This window comes from Sinohyriopsis cumingii, chromosome 19 (assembly GCF_028554795.1).
Source record: "Sinohyriopsis cumingii isolate HCF-2022 chromosome 19, ASM2855479v2, whole genome shotgun sequence".
Lineage (NCBI taxonomy): Eukaryota > Metazoa > Mollusca > Bivalvia > Unionida > Unionidae > Sinohyriopsis > Sinohyriopsis cumingii.
The window spans coordinates 3,566,565-3,588,212 of record NC_142979.1 but is presented as its reverse complement, the minus strand read 5'-3'; the positions used below and the strand labels follow the sequence as shown (position 1 = coordinate 3,588,212).

The window sequence follows — 21,648 nt, the reverse complement described above, 5'->3', positions numbered from 1 at the left end:
TCTTGGAACAGAAAGAAATGGTCAAAGCAACTGTGTACTTTGATGATAAGAACATTAAAGTTGTGGCACTGGTGAGATATAAAACAAACCACATTAAACGAACTACTGGATTAAACAATATACTTTGCAACAGCTTTTCAAATATTTTGACTAACAACCAGCCCCAAGATCTAATTTCACTTAATGATAACCCTGAAAAAAAGATTATACATTGTATATATAGTATGACAGAAAGTAAATTTTGTTTAATAATAAATCAATCAGTGTACATTGGAGCAATGAAAACTGTATTTTCTGCAAACTTTTTTGACTGCAACCCTAAAAAACAGTTTTCTGAACCTCACAACCCATTTCCACATTGTGACAAGTTTTGCCACCCTCCCAAAAACAAAAAATATAACGTTGACCCTCCAGAACATCCTCACGACCCTGATATGTGTTGTGACTTGGAGGTTGGAAACCAATGTTCTAAAAAATTTGGCCACAGTAAAGCTCACAAAAATCTGGAAAATCACATCTGAATTCATTAGCCTATTCCATATCAATAGGTTATTTCAAATATTCATGTTACCTTAAATTAAACTTTAGTACGAGTTTACAACTTTACAACAGCAAAATCTGGTACATTTAATTACATTAGCATTCAACAAACTTCTCATGTTTTTAAACTCCTTCAAACTGACATAATGGTCATTGTCTTTCATTGATGATGTATACCTTGTCAGCTCCAACCAGAGTTTTAAATTTTATTTCTAATGGGCAAAAGATGACGTTTACAACCTGAATTAAATGGTAACTGACAATAACCTTATTAGCTCTCAAGTTCTACTTAAGTTGTTTCCCCAGTCAAAGATGGTTGGCTTGACATACCAAGCTTAACACATTAAACCCTAGTGATGACTTTACGGGGCAGGAGGTAGTAGCTTACTGCCAAGCTCTGTAGCGTCATGGTCATGCATGATACACTAAAGTGGGTGGTATTATAAAAAGGTAGACAGATGTAGCTCTACAATGATACCAAATAATCTGGAATATCTAGTTGCACTACAAAATACAGACAGAAAAAACTCATTTTTTGGAATCTTCTTTTTTTTACCCAAAATTTGCCCATGGTCATAATCTGATTTTCTGTCCGGATTTTAAACTTTTTGGTTTCAGATCTAAGGCAAACCGGTATGAACTGCAAACAGATAGATGAGCCTTTAAAAAAGTAGGATAAAATGGGCATTTGGAATAAAGAGTGGTCTCCATACAAAAATAATGGCTCCGTTTAGCAAAAAAAAAACAAAAAAAATGGAGTCAAACTTTCACCTTTCTGCTCATGAGTGAGTCAAATAGCCAACAAAAATCGATGTTTCTAACACCACTAGGCAGTATGTTATTGAAAGATGACCGGGGATTTGGTGTTTTCGAGTCTATTCAGAAATAGCTTTCAAAATGTGTTTCCTACTCGATTTTTTGGCAAAAATGACAAAAAGTTCCAGGGGTTAATGTGCTAATAGTCCACACTAACATGCAACTCACCTTATATACCAAACCAATATTTGACTGAAATTGAGCTCATAGTGGCCTGAAGCTCACCATTTACCACAAACCAATCACCTAATTCCTAAGAATGTTTGTACCTGACTTCTTATATTTGACTTGGAAGACATCATGATCTGTAAGACTGAGTGCCAATTTGTTTGGGATTTTGTTTGTTCGTGGTATTACACCCTGAACACTGAATTGTCAATTTAAGTAATTTCAGTCAAAGAGAATCTCAAATTAATAGGAAAAGCAGTACAATATAAGTCATCACACTCTGCTGAGAAAAATATTAATAGGTTAAAAATGGGCAAAGAATCAACCTCTAAAAACTATAACTATGCTATCAACCTGCCTTAAAGGTTTTCAGTTCTTTGGTAAATGCACAGTAAATGTTGTGTGAGAACGTATAATTGTCATCATTTTCACAATAAATCTGATCACACCCTAATTCACTAATGATCAAGTGTATTGGTGGATGTTGCCATTAAATTTATAAAAGTTTGAAGAATTACTTATTTTTAGTTCATATATGTCATATAATTGCTAGTTGTGTATCAGATCCTACACACTTACATAAATGAAAGTGACAGAAAAACATGCATTCCAAAGGTAATACAGGCAGAGAGAATAATATATAGTTTGTATAGTACAGGCTGACAAATAGAAATCATCAATCCTTAAAACAATGAAAAATAGACTCCTTTAATTGTATATTTGTCCAATTAACAAAAAATAACCAGCAAACAAATGTTTAACCCTTCATATGATCAGATGAGCCCAGTTATCTATGTGAACCATGTGATCGTAGCAGAGTCAATGCAAGTAATGGAAGCTAATGATCAGAAACTGAAATACTTATGTTTGATAGATTGTTATTTAGAATAGTCCTTTCATCTTAACAGCAAACATAGATGCTGGTAAAGCTTAACAAGTGATTTTTGTGAAGATAATACATGTTTGGCAAGTTTTGCAATGCTAATTCCAAAATTTAATATGTGAATGAATGAATGAATGAATGAATGAAAGAATGAATCAATCAATCAATCAATCAATGACAACACAAACTAAACCAAGTTTACAAATATTATATTACATAACAAAATGATGCACAAGTGAAATCATTTTCTGCAATGTTTTTGCTTCAACAAAATAATTTCATTTAGCAATAAAATGCATATTCACTCTCTGACTAGCTGAAAGGTAGGGAGAGTGTAACAGGTAAAACTGGGCATGTTGGCTTGAAGAGCTCGTTGTAGAGTGCCCATCTATAGTAAGCAATGTCACGAGTTTGAGACCCGCTACGGCCATGCATTTTTTCCATTTAAAAATACTGAAGCAAATATATAAACCTATTTTAAAAACGATAATTCTGTTGAGCAAAGAGTGTCAACAATATAAATCATACATTATATTCATAAAGCTTAATTTTAATGTGCATGCATTTAATCTGGTGATATATAAAGGTCAATAAGTACATGACTGATGCAAAAGTATTTTGTCAAGGATGATATGCTGGGGGGGGGGGGGGGAGGAACGCACTATTTTGTCCGTTGTAATTTGTAGCCAGGATACCCTGCACTTTCCGTGTAAACATCATTAAGACCTAGACCGTGTCATTGCAAGGGAAACAAAACTGTGAAGGGAAATCAATATCTTTACAGGCTGCCCATTTAGATCTCTTTTCGATAAGCATATTACCTTTCCATTACCAATTTTTGGTTAGCTCTAAGCAAACTAATTCTTATGCAGACGATGCAAGTGTTGCACACAGACCTGTAGAAGTGTAATCAAGGGCGACAATCCGGATGAGGTTATTTCCGATCGGAACATCACTCGGCTATTTCCGTCAAGCCGAAAAATAACCACTGACTCTGAGGTTGCTTTAAAAATTCACAGCTATATTTGACGAGTTTGGCGATTCGTCGGAGGCGGAATGCAACCACGTATAGTGCCACAGTAAAGGCTGACCATATCCGATTACTCTGCGTCATAGTCCCTTAATAATGGTTTTGAAAGAGAAAAAAACACCTGAACTTCTGAAGTTTGCTCATCCTTCTTGAGACTTTTTCTCTTATCCGGAATATCCTCGACCTTTATCATCGTACCAAAAACAAATATCCGAATGTAAATAATAGCCATTTTGGACTGCCATCAAACCCGTGATTATTTCGTAATACTAACTTCATAGCGTCACAATGAACATACAGTGTCATCACATCAATAAAAGCAACGCAAGCTGCAGACAATTGAAACGGAATTATTTTTGTTTTCCAACTTTATTTCATGACAAAGTTGCAGGAATAAGATTCCAAATTAAATGTGCAGAAATTTAACTGATCGTTGAAACGTCGTCGACTGTTATTTTCAATGCGTGTCATGTTATAAGACTGTTTTTTGCATATCTCAATTAAAAGTCATGTAGGTCATGTATGCGCATTTACTCATCTTAAATTAAATATAATTTGCTGTTTTAGAATTTAACACCAATTTTGTTAAAACAAAGTATATTCAATCCTGATTAGGGACTGCTCTGCACCCAAACTAAATATAATTTGCTGTTTTAGAATTTAACACCAATTTTGTTAAAATAAAGTGTATTCAATCCTGATTAGTGACTGCTCTGCACCCAAACTGTCAACAAGAAACTCCAAACGTAAATTATCGATCGTTAAGGACCTTTAAAATGTGGTCAGGTACTACATGGGTCAGAAAAAGAGTACGTAGATTCTAATCGTCACAAGACAGAGTAGTACGAATTTGTTTATCAGCATGTGTAGCTTTCATTGTCGACAGCACAGCGCGCGACACTGAATCTGGATTGTACTTGATCACACCTTTTGATTGGTCTCGTCAACAAATGTGGACATACTTTAATATTGATTTCGCATTTAGTAGTTCTCGGGGCGTATATTTATCGAAAAGAGACAAATATGTTAATGTTTGCCGCTTTTAAACGACACAAGTGACCGGAATATCGCTCAGCCATTTCCGTCAGGTTGATATTACGATCACTTGGAAATAGCAGAACGATCGCCGCCAGAGTGTGGCATCAATCGGAATGTTCTCGGCCTTTTCTGTAGCATGCTTAGAACAACTCGGATCCAAGTGTGTGTGTGTGATCTGGATATTTAACGTAGCTTTAGGTGGCGCTCATTAGTTTCGTATATTGCATAAGTTAGAATTTTACAGAATAATAATTTCCAATGGTGTCCTCACTGGTTATACTGGCTTTTAAAAAGGATCTTGTATATCTTAGGTATAATTCAAAGAACCTTTAATTCCCTTTATTTTGATATATGGTTGATGGGTGTAATATGGGTTATACAGTATACAGTTTGGCCTTACTTCAAATGTGCACCTTTCAAAAACTGCTAGATTCGCTTGGTCATTTTTTACTTCCTGGACTTCAGAAGTAAATTGTACAAAAATAAAGAGTCGATAACTTTTATTTACATTTTATATATTTGGTAATTCATTCATCTGCATTCTCAGAAGCTGTTATTGTATAGTCTTGCAAAATTCATTTTCCCTATTTTAATCACTTTAGACTAATTCAGGCTGAATTTTTGTTAGCACAGGGGAGCAGTCATTTTAGTTAGCCGTGTGCTTAGATCATTTACAATTTCCACAAGTACAATATCCAATGAAATTTCAGCCACAGTACATGAAAGTAACAGAGGTATATCAACATTCTCTCCATTGTGCATGTTGCAAATTTAAACAACTTCACCTTGTTTATCGTCTGTCAGCGGATTAAAGACACGAATGCTATGATATGCTCACGATTTTTGAGAAAATAAATCACATTCCTATCGACTTCATGCAGGTATATCTCGATCAAAGGTCGTTTAAGTTTGCTGGGCCGGCTAGTAAGCAGCTAACCCATGCCACCAATCGGCGAATTCCAACTTTTCGATAGGGAATGGACTCTGACCCTACACCCCAGCATAAATGTCAAAATATCAAAATGGGGTCGCAAGGGTCAGAGGAAACTCGGACTATGTAAAAGTGGTATCATGCGAGGAGTCTGACAACCATTGGAAGCACGTGACGTTGAATTCCTCGGAATTTTTATACACTGGTGCATGCATTCAGTGTTACTTACGCTCGCGTCACAAATGCAATTTGATAGTAAGGCTGACTCAAGTCTCGTTCAACCAAATTCTCGCGTGGCTCAGTGAAATCTCCGCTTAGCGCTATACTAGAGTCTGGCAACATTCCGCATTGATCTCTGTTACCGCTGGAAGGCACTTTGTTCATTAACAGAACCCAAACTACTGACACATTCCTCCCTACCTCAATTTTATATTATTATAGAGACACGTTTTCTGCAGCCAAATCAAAGCTGGAAACCTAAACGGATATTTTTGAACATCACCCTGTAATAATAATAATAATGAGGACTTTGTATAGCGCCTAATCTTTAGAAGCTCTAAGCGCTTTACAACATTAGACAACACCTATAAGATATATAATAATATTATTACAAAAACAAACAACGCGAAATTAGAAAAACATTAAAATATAAAAAAAAAAACATGCTGAGAATATTTCAGGTAGGAAACATTATTAGGTCTTTAAGTTTGTTCTTGCAGTCGAAATAAGTGAGTTTTGAGAGCCCTCTTGAATGTGATCACTGTGTCTTTGTGTCTAAGTTCAGTGGGCAATTCATTCCACGTTGCTGGGCCCTGGTATGCAAAAGAACGCTGTCCATATGACTTTGTTTTCATAGTGGGAATAATGAGTATACGATTGTCAGAAGAGGAGCGTAAGTATCTTGCTGGTGTATACACATGGGTGAGATCGGATAGGTATGTTGGACTAGAGTCCGACAGTGAAACGTAGCACAGAGAACAAATTTTGTGTTTGATTCTGGATCGAATGGATAGCCAGTGTAGAGTACAGAGCAGCGGGGAGGTGTGCTCTGATCGTGGTATTCTAAGTATGATCCGAGCAGCTGTGTTTTGAAGTTTCTGGAGTAAATATTGAGATGAACCAGACAGAATTGAGTTACAGTAGTCCAGTCTTGAAAGTACTAATGAACACACAAGTGTTTTAGTGGCATCAACTGAAAGATGTTTGCGAATTGAGCTGATGCGTCTCAGCTCAAGATATGCAGCCTTGCATATGTTCATGACATGTTGGTGCAATGTGAGAGTACTGTCCAGAGTAACAGCTAGGTTTCGTACTGATTGTGTGAATTTAATGTTGGCGTTGCTGATATTTATTGTTTGAGATAATAAGACGACGATGAAGGAGATGTGTCCAAATCAGACAACGAAACAGTAAATGTATACGCAAAACATGAAGGCATCTCATCACACGTCTTACTTCATCTCATTTTATCGACCAGTCAGATAACATTTGCAAGTGTTAGAAATGCCTCGCTTTGGAGTTACAAGCAAAGCTGTTGCTCGATTGCGGCCCAGTGCCACTTTACAACCGGATACGGCCGAGAAATGGGACTGCGCCCTCTCAGGACCAGGTCATGGTCACGAACGACCCAACGTTGTTTCTGTGTCGAGTAAAGCTTGACAACGGCGCGGCCCATTTTATCACATTTCCCACTTTTAAAATAGCACCAGCACCGGGTCATTCGAAGCTGTGTTGAGTGCGCAATGGCATGTTAGAATCACACCAATAAACATGAAATATTTATGTTCTTCACATTTACACCATCCCAACCCACCTATATTAGTAATAATAATATCAATCCGTTGTCAAGCTGCAGGAACTCCCTGAACGGAAAATAATTGCACATGAACTGATCCATTGCAGAAATATTTAGCGGGAGTCGATTAGAAATGAGCTGGTTCGTTGACGTGAAAATGGTCAGTTTTATCTATTTTATTGTTATTATCCATTTAAGTCTACCATTGACCTGTAATCGAATTTATGCCCAATGCCCTCGCATGGATCACACATTGCAATCATATTGAAGAGAGAGAAAAAAATGTATAGTCTTAAAGGTTGATCGTTTATAACAAAGTATAATTTCTTATTACATATAACTAGGCACTTAGGGATATATTTTTTTCGTTTTTAAAATTCACATATAACATTTGTCTAAATTAGTTTTAATGGTTTTGACGATGGTCTAAACACGCCCTACACCAATCAAAAAATTTCTTCCGCAGAACTTTACATATAAGTAAATGTAAAATAATGTTTTTTAAAACAAAAGTACAAATTAACTCACCATGATTCTTTAAGCTTGTTTTTTGGACTGACAATGACACCGCCTTTACCCAAGCTACTGGGTGGATATCCCGAGCTGAGTCTGTTCAAAGGGGGTAGAGTTTCTATACCATCTGCATCAGGCTCCACGTTCAGTAATGGCGTCTTGCTGCTATTTCTTACTTCGTCGGGAATGTATGAATCGAGACCTCGAGGGGTCTGTGACCGCGGATCATTTCCCGCTGGATTATATCTACTTTCGGCCATATTAACATAGGGCTCTGTCTGTTGGCCGAGTTGTGAAGGCTGTCTACTGGCTGAGGGGCTGGATTTATACATTGTCCTGTCCAACCGCTGCGCAATGAAAGGTGTCTTCCAGGATTATGTCATTACTGATTGCGGACTTTTCTGAGCCGGTACGCTTCAGGATGACCTTTGGGCGATTGTTATGAGCCGGTATGCCTCAGGATGACCTTTGGGCGGTTGATCTGAGAGAACAGCTTTGCCGTTGCAGGTCCTTTCGCATTACCCACATGCACTGTCCGATCGTTCGAGAACGTCTGACCAAGATTAGCCTCTGGCTGTAGGCTGGCGTCTTCTGTGGTCGCCTCTTTTATCTGTGACACAGCGGTCTTTTTGGTATCATTGACGATGGGTGGTACCTCGCCAGACTTTTCCTTAAATGTAACTCTAGTTTTCTTCTCCTTATCTGGTTTTACTATGACACAAAATATAAAGGTGTTTGTCTGTATCTCGTATCTGCAAGTCAGCAAGTACTCATCGTACCCTATCCTGTAGTGATCAGGTCATCTTTAGAGTTTCTTCTATAGATCAATTAGTTTGTTTGGAATACTAGTATGTAAAACTGATTGCCTTTAATTGTTTGCGTATTCAATTAAATGTTTTATTAGGTTTTATCTGTCTGAAATTCACAAATTAAGAGGCACTCCAACTACTCATAATTATGTGTCCACTATGTAGGTCAATCACAACCAGAAGGGAGCAGCAATACACAATGATGAACTGTTGCTATTTTACAACCACAACGAAAACATCAGTTAGACGTGTTTTAGTTTAAAACTTCTTGTATCGTCGTATAGGATGCTCAGTTTGTAAACTTAAACGGATATTAGCAAATCGCATGATCATGCTTACCTCAGTCATTTAAAAAAAAAAAAATTCACCTTAATTACAATACCTCGTTTAAGGTAAGATGTTCCCAAAAATGAAAACCGTGCATTTTCTTTTTTTGTTATCTGTTCATGTGCTCGTCTTTCACAAGATGAAATTTAAAGGTGACAGGAATTCAAACGTAAAACACTTCAATAATTAGTGTCGGCATTCCAAATGGGTCAAAAGTCGTCTCAGATTTCGCTTGTAGGCAGAACGTTTGAGATAATCACAAAAGTCAACACACAATAGTCAGAACATTTCATGTGAAGAGCGTCTTTCAGATGCTATCAGTATTTGCACCTGATTTTAATATTTTGAACTCTTTCAGCCTCCCAGCAGCTTTCCCTAATCTTTCATATATATTTTTCTGTCGCAAGTTTATCTGCGGTATATTACTCATAATTCGAAAACTTCACAATTTTCCTTTCTTTAAACGATTCGTCTTTTATATAAGTATGACGAACAGGCATTCGATTTCGTTCTGATGCTTCTAAAACGTTTCATTTCCTCAACTTCACACGAAACTCTGAATCACGAATTTTCACAACCCTTCTGCTGACTGTTTGTGAATGCAGTGAAGTGTCAAAGAGAACATAGAATTATACTTCATGTTCCGTGGAATAATAGATACCAATCCCAAACCATTCCTTGGGTAACTAAGTTTAACGCATTATGTTTTACCATACACAAGAAAACAATCCTTACCGCCGTGAACTAACTAAACAACACTTGATAGTAACGGATCAGATTACAGCCTACTTCAAACCTTACTTTGTCCCATGAAGCAAGTGTGGACCACTATACATACATACATACATACATACATACATACATACATATATATATATATATATATATATATATATATATATATATATATATATATATATATATATATATACCAATAATCGGCACAACTCTGTTTGCTATTGTCATATATTTGATAGACAGATGATACTTTGATAAGCGTGGCGTCCTCTGTATTAGAAACACTGGGTGGTAGACATATAATTGAATAAGGCTTTCGGAAATAAAACGATTGCCAAAACTTGTTAGACTGTCAATAAGTTTTCCAATACGCATGGATTCATTATGGATGAATTACGGTAGCTTGCCGTAAAACGGGAAATCTTAGGCTTCAAAAACTGCTTCCCATTTAGATCGCAAATCCTTTGCACGAAACCGACGATAACGCTCACGATATATTTTGTGAAGAAAGTGTTGCCATTAAATATAATGACCCGCTCTTTGGAAGACTGACACAGAAATCATCGTTCACAGAATGTCAAATTTATAAACAAAATATAGCACTATCCTACATTACCACAAATAGAAACAAAATGTCTTATCACTCTTTACGTTGCATGTTATGCCCTAGTAATTAACGAACAATGAGATTTTCATAGCAAACCGAAAGACGGGATATTAATAAATACAAGGCCTTAACTAACCAGCGAGTCCAACATACCAGAACGAGATTTGCAGAATTATTTACTGCCCATGCACAGATTCGATTTCAAGGTCCATTGTATAATTTTGTTGTATATTATGAATTTTAATATATGTTTCATGTGTCACGAATTATGAATCACACGTGAGGTAGACAAAAAAATAACGAAAACAAAAACTTTAAAAATTCAGGCCGTTCAATAACTTTAAAGCTCAAAAAATTAATTGTTTTCAACATGCGAATACGTTCCTTTGTTTGTATAATTACTTCTACCAGTGTGATTTGGTGTTTATGTACAAAGTTTTGTGAATACTTTGTAATTAGAAGCAACTACTATGCTATGCGCACACCTATTTACCTTTCCATGTTCGTGTCCCTCTTAGTGTCGAATTCCACAGTACAAGTATGTTTGGCTTTACTTTGATGATGTGTGAGAATTTGGAACCTTTTGTTCTGCATACTGCTTGTTAACAGAGCTTTCATTTTCCTTTATGAACCATTTCATTTTATTTTCTTATCTTTTGCTCCATTAGATTGTTATGGTCGTTCTTTGAAATATTGTTTCAGTCAAATTATAGGCACATTTAGCTGAAGGTTCCATATTTTTAAGTGTCTACTAAACATTAAACCAGTTTCACGTTGGTGCACTTGCTTCTCTTTAAACGCCACTGCCAACACTAGCTGATATATATAACCTTCTGGCAGAAATACCTGATTTTATTACTATTTTTTTTTTTCTTTTTTTTTTTTTTTTTGATCCCTCAAAAATTTAATATTGGAACATATGTAAACTGTAAACTTTAGTTTGCAATTCTAGCACAGTGATTATTAAATTTTTGTTTTCTCCCTAAAATTCAACGCAAAAAATCCTTGAAACAAAAGTCATAATGAGCCTGACTCCGGAACGACACCTTATGTGCAGGCAGTGATCTTTGTTTATCCAATCACCTGCTAGGTATTAATAATTACCTAATTGCGTCTGCTCGGATTTGTTTTTCAGTTACATGAACAGCAAGGGACACCGGTATGTTTTCATTCTACAGCATATACTTTTGCTCTGTATTACCAAATTTTCACCACATACTTCAATGTATGTGTCAGCCACTACGAATTTCGCACAAACATAAGAAAACAACCTGAAATCAATTGCCATGCAAATGGACAGGCGGTACATTTTCAGTCCTTCCCCTTTTTTATTTTTTATTTTTTTGTTTTTTCTATTTATATTTTTTAGGTGGGGTGGGGAGAGGTCAGTTGCCAATCAGAAAAAATCGGCCTTTTCCGTTAAGTTATGACATAAACCGAGTATGCTATTTGCCGCAAATGAGATCTATATTCGTAACAACATTTGATCAAATGGCACAATATGTTGAGGGAAAGCTGTTGTTTTGATGTTGAACATATTCCTCAGCGCAGTATAGGCTATATACAGCGGCCAGTATTGAGGACGAATCCGGGAGAACTTCGGTAAGAACCAACGACCCGCGGGAGGTACTGGCATCTTTTTTTTTCACATACCCACACTGGCTGAGCTTGAGACTCGAACCTACGCTGACATAAGTGAGATGGCAATGATCAGTAAAGGCGAGAGGTTTAGACCACTCGGTCGCCTGTGACCCTTGCAGAAAGAGATAGCCACAATCAGAATAATCTGATGCGACCTGGCGGAGGCGAATCATCCCACAACTATTTAAAGTTTTTTCTTGACCTTGACTGCCGATCGACGCATCAAGGAAATTCATATAAACAATAAGGAAGGTCATATCTGGTTCCACATGGAAAGCATCGGTACTTGCGATTCATCTTCTTAGTTACGACAGAGGACAGGCGTAAATTGAGAGGTCCAAGGCTATATTTGATTTTCTTCTCTTACAAGTATAAAACAATAGGACGTCTCCAAAAGGGGTTGTTTGTCTATTTTATATAGTCGCGGACCTTTTATAAGTTTCTGTAAGCTAGAAATTGTCCATTCTTAGTGTCCATTCATCCTCTACTCGTGTAAATAGAACTGTGCGTTTAGTTGGGGTAGTTTTCTGCAGCAAGTTGAGTTTATCTTAGAAAACATATTTAGCTAAATTTAATTTATGTGCATGACATGTATACATGTTTTATTACCTGGCTTAGTTAAATTGTTCTATATTTTGTGTACTGTGACTGTAAAATGTTGTATGTATATATCTGCGCACCGTAAAAACATCGAATGCAAATATATGTTGATAATGTGTTTCTATGATAGCATTATGTACAAACGTATTTGCATGGGTATGTTAGTTCGTTTAGATCTCTTTATATTTATGTTACTATTTAATTTTGCATGTACCGATTCTTAAAAAAATCTCTTCACTTAATAATAATAATAATAATACATTATCACTCAGTCAATCGATCAGTCAGTCAGTGATTGAAACAGATAATCCAATACATATTTCAACAATCTTTTAAAGGATAATGAGATGCAAGATACCATGTTTTTAGATTTTTCTCTCCCCAGTAGGTATTTAGAGGCGATAGGGGAGGAGATTACCAGAGCGAGAAGACTGAACGAAATACTTATAATGGCGTCTACTGCTGCATGAATTGCTCGGAAGCCTACTTCCGGAGACTATTTCTTAAATAAAAACCCGACGTTAACATTTTGCAATTAGGGCCGCCATAAGAGATAACCTAAAATTTTACTCAGTTGTCTGTCGTAGGGCCAGTCTGGGCGGTGGTGTTTCCGAACCCACCCACCCCGGCCAAGAAAACCTATACACACACAAACTTATTCACTTGAAATTTGACCATCGTTTTATTCTTTCATACAGTTGTTGGATATTATGCATACTCTGAGTAAATATAACCTTTTAATGTGTTACCCTTTCAAAAAGTCAGGGCTCGTTTCAAATTTTGGAAAGCCCCATCCCTAGTAATTGACCTGATCCGGCCCTGCGTCTGTCCATCGATCAGTCTGTCCAGATTCTGTATCCGCAAAATAACTTAAGTTACCAAACTCTGTAGGAGGCTTGCAGTTGGAGCAAGAAACACATTTATTAGTTTCGGTCTTAAAAATGTCAAATTGCACGACATCATGATATGGAACAACGTTTAGGTTTTCCAGAAAATAATTTGATTTTTATGCTAGATTTAGATTAAGCAAACTCGGTAAGTGGCCTACATTAGAGATAAAAATGCTACCTATTGATTCCGGGATCAAACGTTAAAGATAACAGCAACAACAAAAACAAAATGGTTTCCGCACGTTATAATGATTTTTTATTATCATTTGTTTTTACCATACTTTGTGGATTGCTTTTATTTCAGAAAAGGAAGAAACCTATTTATTTTGGTTTAAATAAACTACTTATGTCGTGTACCACAAGCCTTGACCAAAGATAGTAGATGGCATTTATTTGAGACAAGGAAGACACTGGTTTTGAAGTTAAAAGGTCAAAGTTCATGATCATCTGGACTCCAAGAAGAAAAAAGGACAAAAAACTCATTTGTGCCGTAAACCACCACCATAATGGGCAAAATTTGAAATCAGAAAGGTACTTATTACTTTGTGAATCAATAGGCTAATGGTCAAAATCACCAAAACGTAAAGAAGAAAAATTATTTCCACAATTGTTTTAGTTCTGTTTCTTTTCTCTCGGCCAAATTTTATGGTGGCATGCATTTGAGACAATGAACACTGATTTCCTATTGAAAAAGCCAAAGGTCAAGATGATACTGGCTCTGATAATAGTCACTTCTGTGCTATATAACTGTTCAATGTAGCTTACATTGTTTGGCAACATTTCAGGCTGACTTACATATGAGACAAAGAAGAAACCAGTTGATTTTGGGGAGTCAAATGTCAAGGTCATTTCTTTAAGTACTGGAGTATCCGACCAATGAAAGAGGGTTTTACATAAAAAGAATTGTATTTCCTACATTACTGGTATGTAAGGCACCGTTTACAGCGACCTTGCTTAAAGTCTGAATTACTAAGCTGCTTGGTACAATATCAGAAGAGGGTTAGGCGCATTTAAATCAGAAAGCATGGATCCGCATACCCCGGTCAAAATTTAATCTTTCAATTATCGATTAGGATTTTGACATTATATGATTATAGTGATCGAAAATTAATCAACCTAGGCAATAAATTATTACAGAAAAAGTAACTACATCACAGTCTCTGATGTCTATAACTTCTTATGACTTCATTTATTATGTAAGTGATTACGTAAAACTTCACACTTCGATTAATACCCAACTGTGATCGTTTATTCCTGTAATAAATTGTCGGAATTAATGAAAACAATAGACCAAAAGAAAGCGGATATCTTTGCACACCCACGAGATTATTATATAAAATTAATGGAACGAAGTGTACTTTATATCATTATAAAAGAAATAAAATTGATAAAGATACTAATTCAGACACATTTTTCTGTGGGTTATCATCGTGAAGGAAATCAGAACAATTTATACGGAAGACGATTTCCAACACTCCCGAAGTTGACTGCACTGTGACTTTGGAGTGATGAGAGAAGTGCATGCTCAGTAAAATAACGCCTGAAGACCTGGAGTGATTCCACCGATTAGTTACTTTTTTTTCTTTTATGTTGATCAGATATTGCACCTGGCGGAGGTTCAAGTACCTGATGCAAAGATAGCAGACACTTTTTAAGGTATGACGCGAAATTAACCGCAGATTATCTAATCTATTTCGTTCCTTTTTCTGTCCCTTCTGTCTTGTTCTGTTTATCTATCTATCTATCTATCTATCTATCTATCTATCTATCTATCTATCTATCTATCTATCATGCATCTTCCAATATCCGCGGATATTACGGAATGTTCGAACAGTGTATTAATGTCCACGAATTACTCAAAGTCTCGGACCTATTTATTTATTCTTTTACTTTGATTCTTGGTTTTATTAAAACTCGTCTGTGAATAATTCTCCTGGCGGGTACGAATACATATCTTCTGAAGATGAACAGAAAGTCAATGAAAACAAAGTCACTGAAAAGTCACTGAAAACAGAAAGTCACTGTTTCGTTGCTGGACATTATCCAATGGTGAAAAACTTTGAGTCGTCTTTTCATTCAAGATTATGGGGTTACTACTAGTTCCAGTGATTTTCACCACGAATTTTTTTTTTCCTCCACGCAGATTTATCAAGTAATAGGTTAACACTGCGTTGATACCCTATGATTCGCCTCTTATCTAACATACATTTTCAGGGATGGAATTCAATGTACCCGAAAGGGGCGAGAGGCAAACCAAATGCATACAAACTGCGGAACTTTCCACAAGAGAGCCAATTTCTGTTTGTATAGATTTTCCAAGGTCAGAAATTGCTATGTCTCGTCTTTGTCACTTCTGCTTTTAAACGTGGACTATTGTCTCGCGATCTCATAAATTTGTTTCATTGTACTATAAATATGTCTTCCTAATCTATTATCAAGTTCATCTGTATCGTCTGATTATAAAACTTTAAATGTGTTGTTTCGGTTCTAAGTATTAATTGGTTACCTCAGTTTGCAAGGATTCTGTCACTGACACAATCGTGTAAACTTTGGCCGTAAAATGCCATCGAGAGAAACTGTAAACTTTGGTGGCTCAGTCAAACTCGATTGATATTGCATTTTCTGCCATCATTTCTCCTTAGGCTTTATGCAAAATTTGAATATGTTACCTTGTGTGCAGGAGGAAAATGTCAGGAATTCTTTACTTGCAGGTAAATGAGCTGACGATATTACAAATGCGAGGAGCCAGTGGATTAAAAAAGAGCCATTACAGTCTAATTATAGCGATAATGTCTGAATGAGCACGAGCTGTGAGGGAGCGCACAATACTTGCGGTGTCGCACAACAGCTGATACACAAAGGAGCAAGCTCAACGAATTTTGTCCTCTTCTATGCCAATGCAATTTTCTCTTTTTTTCAATGAAAACAATATAACATGATGAAAAAAGAGATATATTAAGTGCCACCATAAGTTTTAATTCTTTTTTTTGCTTAGTAATTGTTTATTAAATTGTTTCTTTTGTGATGCAACCTTTCTATTTATTTATTTAAATCTGAATGAAAGAGGGAGTAACTGTCACTGTGTCACCACTAAAAGCCGGGTCCATATAAATATGAACTTCGCGAGAAATAAAATTATTCTTACAAATATTTAGCTTATAAAATCACTGTACTCAGTCGGTACTAGATAACGACGTGATTTGCATGTAGAGTGTAAAACCGCAAGATAGATTCATGGTCGTACAAGGTGACATTACAATAAAAAAATATCAAGAGGGACACATGATGGGAGAGAATATTGGTATTGGATGTAGGAACAGCTGCATAATGCTACAAACAAAAAAACAATAAAAACTGCACCATAGTCCTAAGTAAAATTGTAATACAAAATAGCAAACAGCTTTTTTAAAATTAAAAATCTGGGATTTAATTAACACCAGAAAACTATCTGGTATACGATACTTTTTAAAATGTCCATGGAAAAAATAGAAACCAGCTGCTCTAAATGAGTCCGCTTATCAAGGGCATCCAATAAATAAGTAAAATTTCATATCCACATTCACGGCTTCTGTTGTCGGGTACAGTTTTACTTTCAGTTTGAACGAAAACCCTAACTCATACGATGTTGTGCTGCGCATGCTCGTCAGTTCACATTCAGCAAAGAAAGCTAAGAGATTTGGGAGATGAACGATTGTGTGTTTGTATCAAACAGAACTGAAGAAGTCCTTTTTCTTGAAAGAAATTATCTTAATGTTTTAAAAAGAGAATTTTAACTGTACAATAAAGAAGTTAAAATGTCTTCCACAAATCATGGCTCTCACATATTTGCTGAATAAGAGTACAGCGACAAATGTGAAATTTGTTTTCCGAGATGGTAGATTGACACAACACAGATAACACAGAACATATGCTATATTACAATAAGTTGTTTTTTACCTTGTTCTTTTGCAAGGTTAGCTAGACGTTAAACCATGATAAATAGTTTTGCCTAAGGACGGTGCATTTTTTCAATTGTTTTGTTATACTAACAGCCAGTAGGCGTTTTATATATAAAAAATAACACAAATACAGTTATATTTAGCACCTGTCTTATCTAGAAGTACTGGCTACATACACTATTTATAAATGAATTAAACCCAGAAGCACCTGCCTTCCTTTGAGAATCGAATGGCGTTATCTCTTTTACAAAGGGAGTTATGGTAACCTCACCACAAAATCTGATATACAGACGGACAATGACACGGTCCTAGCAATATAAAAACTTACACCTCTATTTACATAGACGACGATGAGAGGTGGACTAGTTTCCAAGTTATAATTGATCGATGTTTGATATAACAAGACAAAACAACTTGACGTCGTTTTACGAGCCTCGAATTTGTTGGTTGCATTTGCGTATGTTTCTGATTAAAATAAATATAAACCGAACACTCAGCTGTCAGTGTTGACATCAACGCCAAAGCCGAAAGTTTGCTCTCTATACTCAAATTTGCAAATAATTAAGTTGTCACTCTTGTCAAAGTTGACAACACAATGGAACTGTTGTAGAGGCATTAATTTTGTCTCCAAAAATAAATTTCTAAAATTACCCAGCTTTATCACAAACACTTTATAAATTCAAAATGAAACATAATAACGGAAACCATTTAAATTTTTATCAGCATAATATGCTTGTATTTCGTGTTACATGACACAGTATAAGAATATTTGTATTTCGAGCAACTACATTTATCCTCATTCACTACTGTCAAAACATATGACACAATACTGAGCTATTTACTTTGATTTGTTCATTTACGTGTAAGGAAACACTTGTTCAATACAGTCACAAAGAGAGAGAGAGAGAGAGAGACAGAGACAGAGACAGAGAGAGGAAAGAGAGAGAGACAGATAGACAGAGAAAGAGAGACACACACAGAGAGAGAAAGAGAGACAGAGAGAGAGAGAGAAAGAGAGAGACAGACAGAGAGAAAGAGAGAAAAAGAGACAGAGACACAGAGAGAAAGAGAGAGACAGAGAGAGAGAGAGAGAAAGAGAGACAGAGACAGAGAGAGACACAGAGAGAGAATGAGAGACAGAAAGACAGAGAAAGAGAGACACACAGAGAGAGAAAGAGAGACAGAGAGAGAGAAAGAGAGACAGAGACAGAGAGAGACAGAGAAAGAGAGAGAGAGACAGACAGACAGACAGAGACAGACAGAGAGACAGAGAGAGAGAGAACCACAGTAGATGCTGTTGAAACAATCAGCAGCTGGATGATAATTACAAGACATCAGAGAACAATGTTCATTAAAGGTCACAGGCCATACTCTAAAGGTCACTGGCCATACTCGAACATTTTTCGTTTTACATCAGATTTGCATTACATGATTAAAAGTAGTTGTACTCACACAATAAGAATAAAAACATTATCAAGTGTAAGGAAGATATAATAATTTAATTACTCGAAATAGAATTATACAAGGCTGTTATTTGCCCTTAGCTACGATTTTCCACCGATGGAGGACGCCAACCGGAAATGACATACTTTAACCCACACGACGAAGTATATGCTTCTGTTGTCGAAAAATAAAACACTTTAAACTATGTCTTTAAAAACACGGGAAAACGTGTGGGGGCTCATAATAGGTGAACTCAGACAGAAAATAAGTATATCTATGTTCTTTATATCTCATTGTGCCAGATGTTCATTCTCTTACTAGATTCAAGTCGAGCATTACATATATTCAAAATCATTTTACGTCAGGATGTAAAAACCTTCCTACATGACGTCATTGGCATGGGTTGATATGTGTACTATTGATTGTTACACGGTGTTTGGGAGGTGAAATAAGTTCTTTTTTCCCAGGAGTATATTAACAACCATAACTAGCAATGAAATAACAGAAATCATTATATTTGTAATTTTATGTATCAATTTTGTTTCATTATTCCTTGTTCGGAATGGTAAATTGTTTTTATCTTCATATAAAGAAACTGCCCGAACGTCCACCATTCAGGTAGTATGGATAGAAAACCGTCTGCTAGAGAACTGAGTCGGATGAGACTGTACCAGTCATAGCCAGGTGACGGGTGTATTTATGCTCGAAAAGTTGTTTACTACGACTGGTTACCGTTAATTGCTGCTGAGAAACTGATAATCTATACATGCAACATTGAATGAAATGAGGTATTATACTCATGTATACGTGTTTAGGAGCCCGCGGAAGCCACAAAGCAGACCACCCTTCAAACAAAAACGTTAGAATTAACATCGTAACATGGAACGTGAGGACAAAACATGAGGCAGGGAAAACATCACAGGTAGCAGCAGAGATGAGGAACTACAACCTATCCTTACTGGGCATTAGCGAGACGATATGAATTAAATCTGGACAAAGAAGACTGATGACAGGAGAGATGCTACTTTATTCAGGACATGCGGAATATAACGCGCCTCATACACAGAGGGTGGGGCTCGTGCTGTCGAAGCAAGCATATAATGCACTGATAGGATGGGAACCACAAGGGCCAAGAATCCTCGCGGCAACGTTTAGGACCAAGAAGGAGAAAATAAAGATGAACGCCATAAAGTGGTACGCTCCAACAAATGACGGCGACGAAAAGGATTAGGACCAGTTTTACAACAGACTACAGAACATAGTAGAGAACTTCCCAGACAAAGACATTAACATCCTCATGGGTGACTTAAATGCCAAAGTTGGGTCAGACAACACAGGGTATGAACAAGCCATGGGGATCCACGGCCTGGGCGAGATGAACGAAAATGGAATGAGATTCGCAGACCTTTGTGCACTGAACAACATGGTCATCGGGGGTACCATCTTTCCCCACAAGAGAATCCACAAGAACACATCGATATCACCAGACCATTGGGCAGAAAATCAGACTGACCACATCGGCATAGCCAAGAAGCTCAGAAGATCCCTGCAGGATGTGAGTGTGAAGAGGGGAGCAGATGTGGCATTTGAGCACCACTTAGTTGTCGCAAGGCTGAAACTTAAACTGAAGAAGAACTGGATGGGCACAAAAGAGAAGAAAACAAAGTATAACATCAGCATGTTGAAAGATGCAAAAAACTATTTAAAAAAATACAGACTGACGCTTAACAACAAGTACCAAGTGCTACAAGAGCTTCTTGAAGATGAGGAAGACAATGCGAACAACAGATGGCAGAAAGTTAAGGAGGCGGTAAAATCAACATGCCAAAAGGTACTAGGCCCCATGAAGCACAAGCAGAAAGAATGGCTTGTAGCCGAAACATTGGGCGAAATCCAGTAGCGTAAACAGAAGAAAGCAGCAGTAAATATCAGTAGGACAAGAACTAAAATATTAAAGTTACAAAAAGAGTACACTAACGCACACAGAGAAGTGAAAAGAAGTGTCAAGATAGACAAAATAATATACGTTGAAGGACTGGCAGCAGAGGAAGAAGAAGCGAACGAAAGTGGAAACATGAAGAAGCTGTACAACATCACCAAGAAGCTGTCCGGCAAGTACAGGAAAACAGAGAGACCCGTAAAGGACAAACAGGGAAAGATCATAGCAAGTACAGAACACCAAATAAATAGATAGGCAGAAAATTTTGAAGAACTGTTCAACAGGCCAACACCACTAAATCCCCCAGAAATCCACCTAGCCAATGCAGATCTCCCCATACGCTGTGACGGTCCCACCAGAGACGAGATCAGGAAAGCCATCACTTAGCTGAAGAACGGCAAAGCAGCATGACCTGATGACATCCCAGCAGAAGCCATCAGAGCAGACCTAGAGGCTTCAATGGAAATGCAATACCCCCTCTTTGAGAAGATCTGGGAGGAAGACGAAATACCGACTGACTAGAAGGAGGGACACCTCATCAAGATCTCAAAGAAAGGCGACATCAGCAACTGCTCCAACTACAGAGGAATCACACTCTTGTCACTACCAGGGAAAGTCTTCAACCGGTTCCTCGTGGAGAGGATGAAGGAGGCCATCGACCCACAGCTACGAGATGAGCCAGCGGGCTTCCGGCAGAACAGATCGTGAACGGAACAAATAGCTACTCTTCGCATCGTAGTCGAACAATCGTTGGAGTGGAATTCTTCGCTCTACATCAACTTTGTCGATTATGAAAAGGCATTCGACAGCGTGGACTGAGATACACTCTAGAAACTTCTTTGCCACTACGGCATCCCATCCAAGCTGGTGAACCTGATCAAGAAAACTTACAACGGAATGTCCTGCAGAGTCATTCATGCAGGACAGTACACAGACAGCTTCCTATTACGGACTGGCGAACGTTAGGCTGTTTGCTGTTGCCATTTCTCTTCCTTCTCGCCA

General features: G+C 37.1%; 1 protein-coding gene, 1 long non-coding RNA gene and 1 pseudogene across 3 annotated transcripts in view; 2 read left to right on the top strand and 1 right to left on the bottom strand.

The window, feature by feature from the left end:
* The window catches only part of LOC149775069 (kinesin-like protein KIF12), a 65,857-nt gene extending 56,246 nt beyond the window's left edge, over positions 1-9,611 (bottom strand). The window contains exon 1 of the mRNA XM_089943343.1: positions 7,730-9,611. Within this exon, the coding sequence (XP_089799469.1) occupies positions 7,730-8,046 (317 nt within the window). The 5' untranslated portion in view covers positions 8,047-9,611. The remainder of the gene's footprint in view (positions 1-7,729) is intronic.
* Positions 9,612-9,807: 196 nt separating this feature from the next.
* LOC149775068 (uncharacterized) lies at positions 9,808-16,384 on the top strand. Of its 2 annotated transcripts, XR_016416469.1 has the most exons (4): positions 9,808-13,857; positions 14,925-14,982; positions 15,541-15,646; positions 16,038-16,384. It is a non-coding gene; the product is annotated as an uncharacterized LOC149775068 (long non-coding RNA). The 2 variants fall into 2 exon arrangements; XR_016416468.1 differs by lacking the exon at positions 15,541-15,646.
* Positions 16,385-19,506: 3,122 nt separating this feature from the next.
* Positions 19,507-21,648, top strand: part of LOC149775067 (uncharacterized) — a 2,968-nt pseudogene continuing 826 nt past the window's right edge.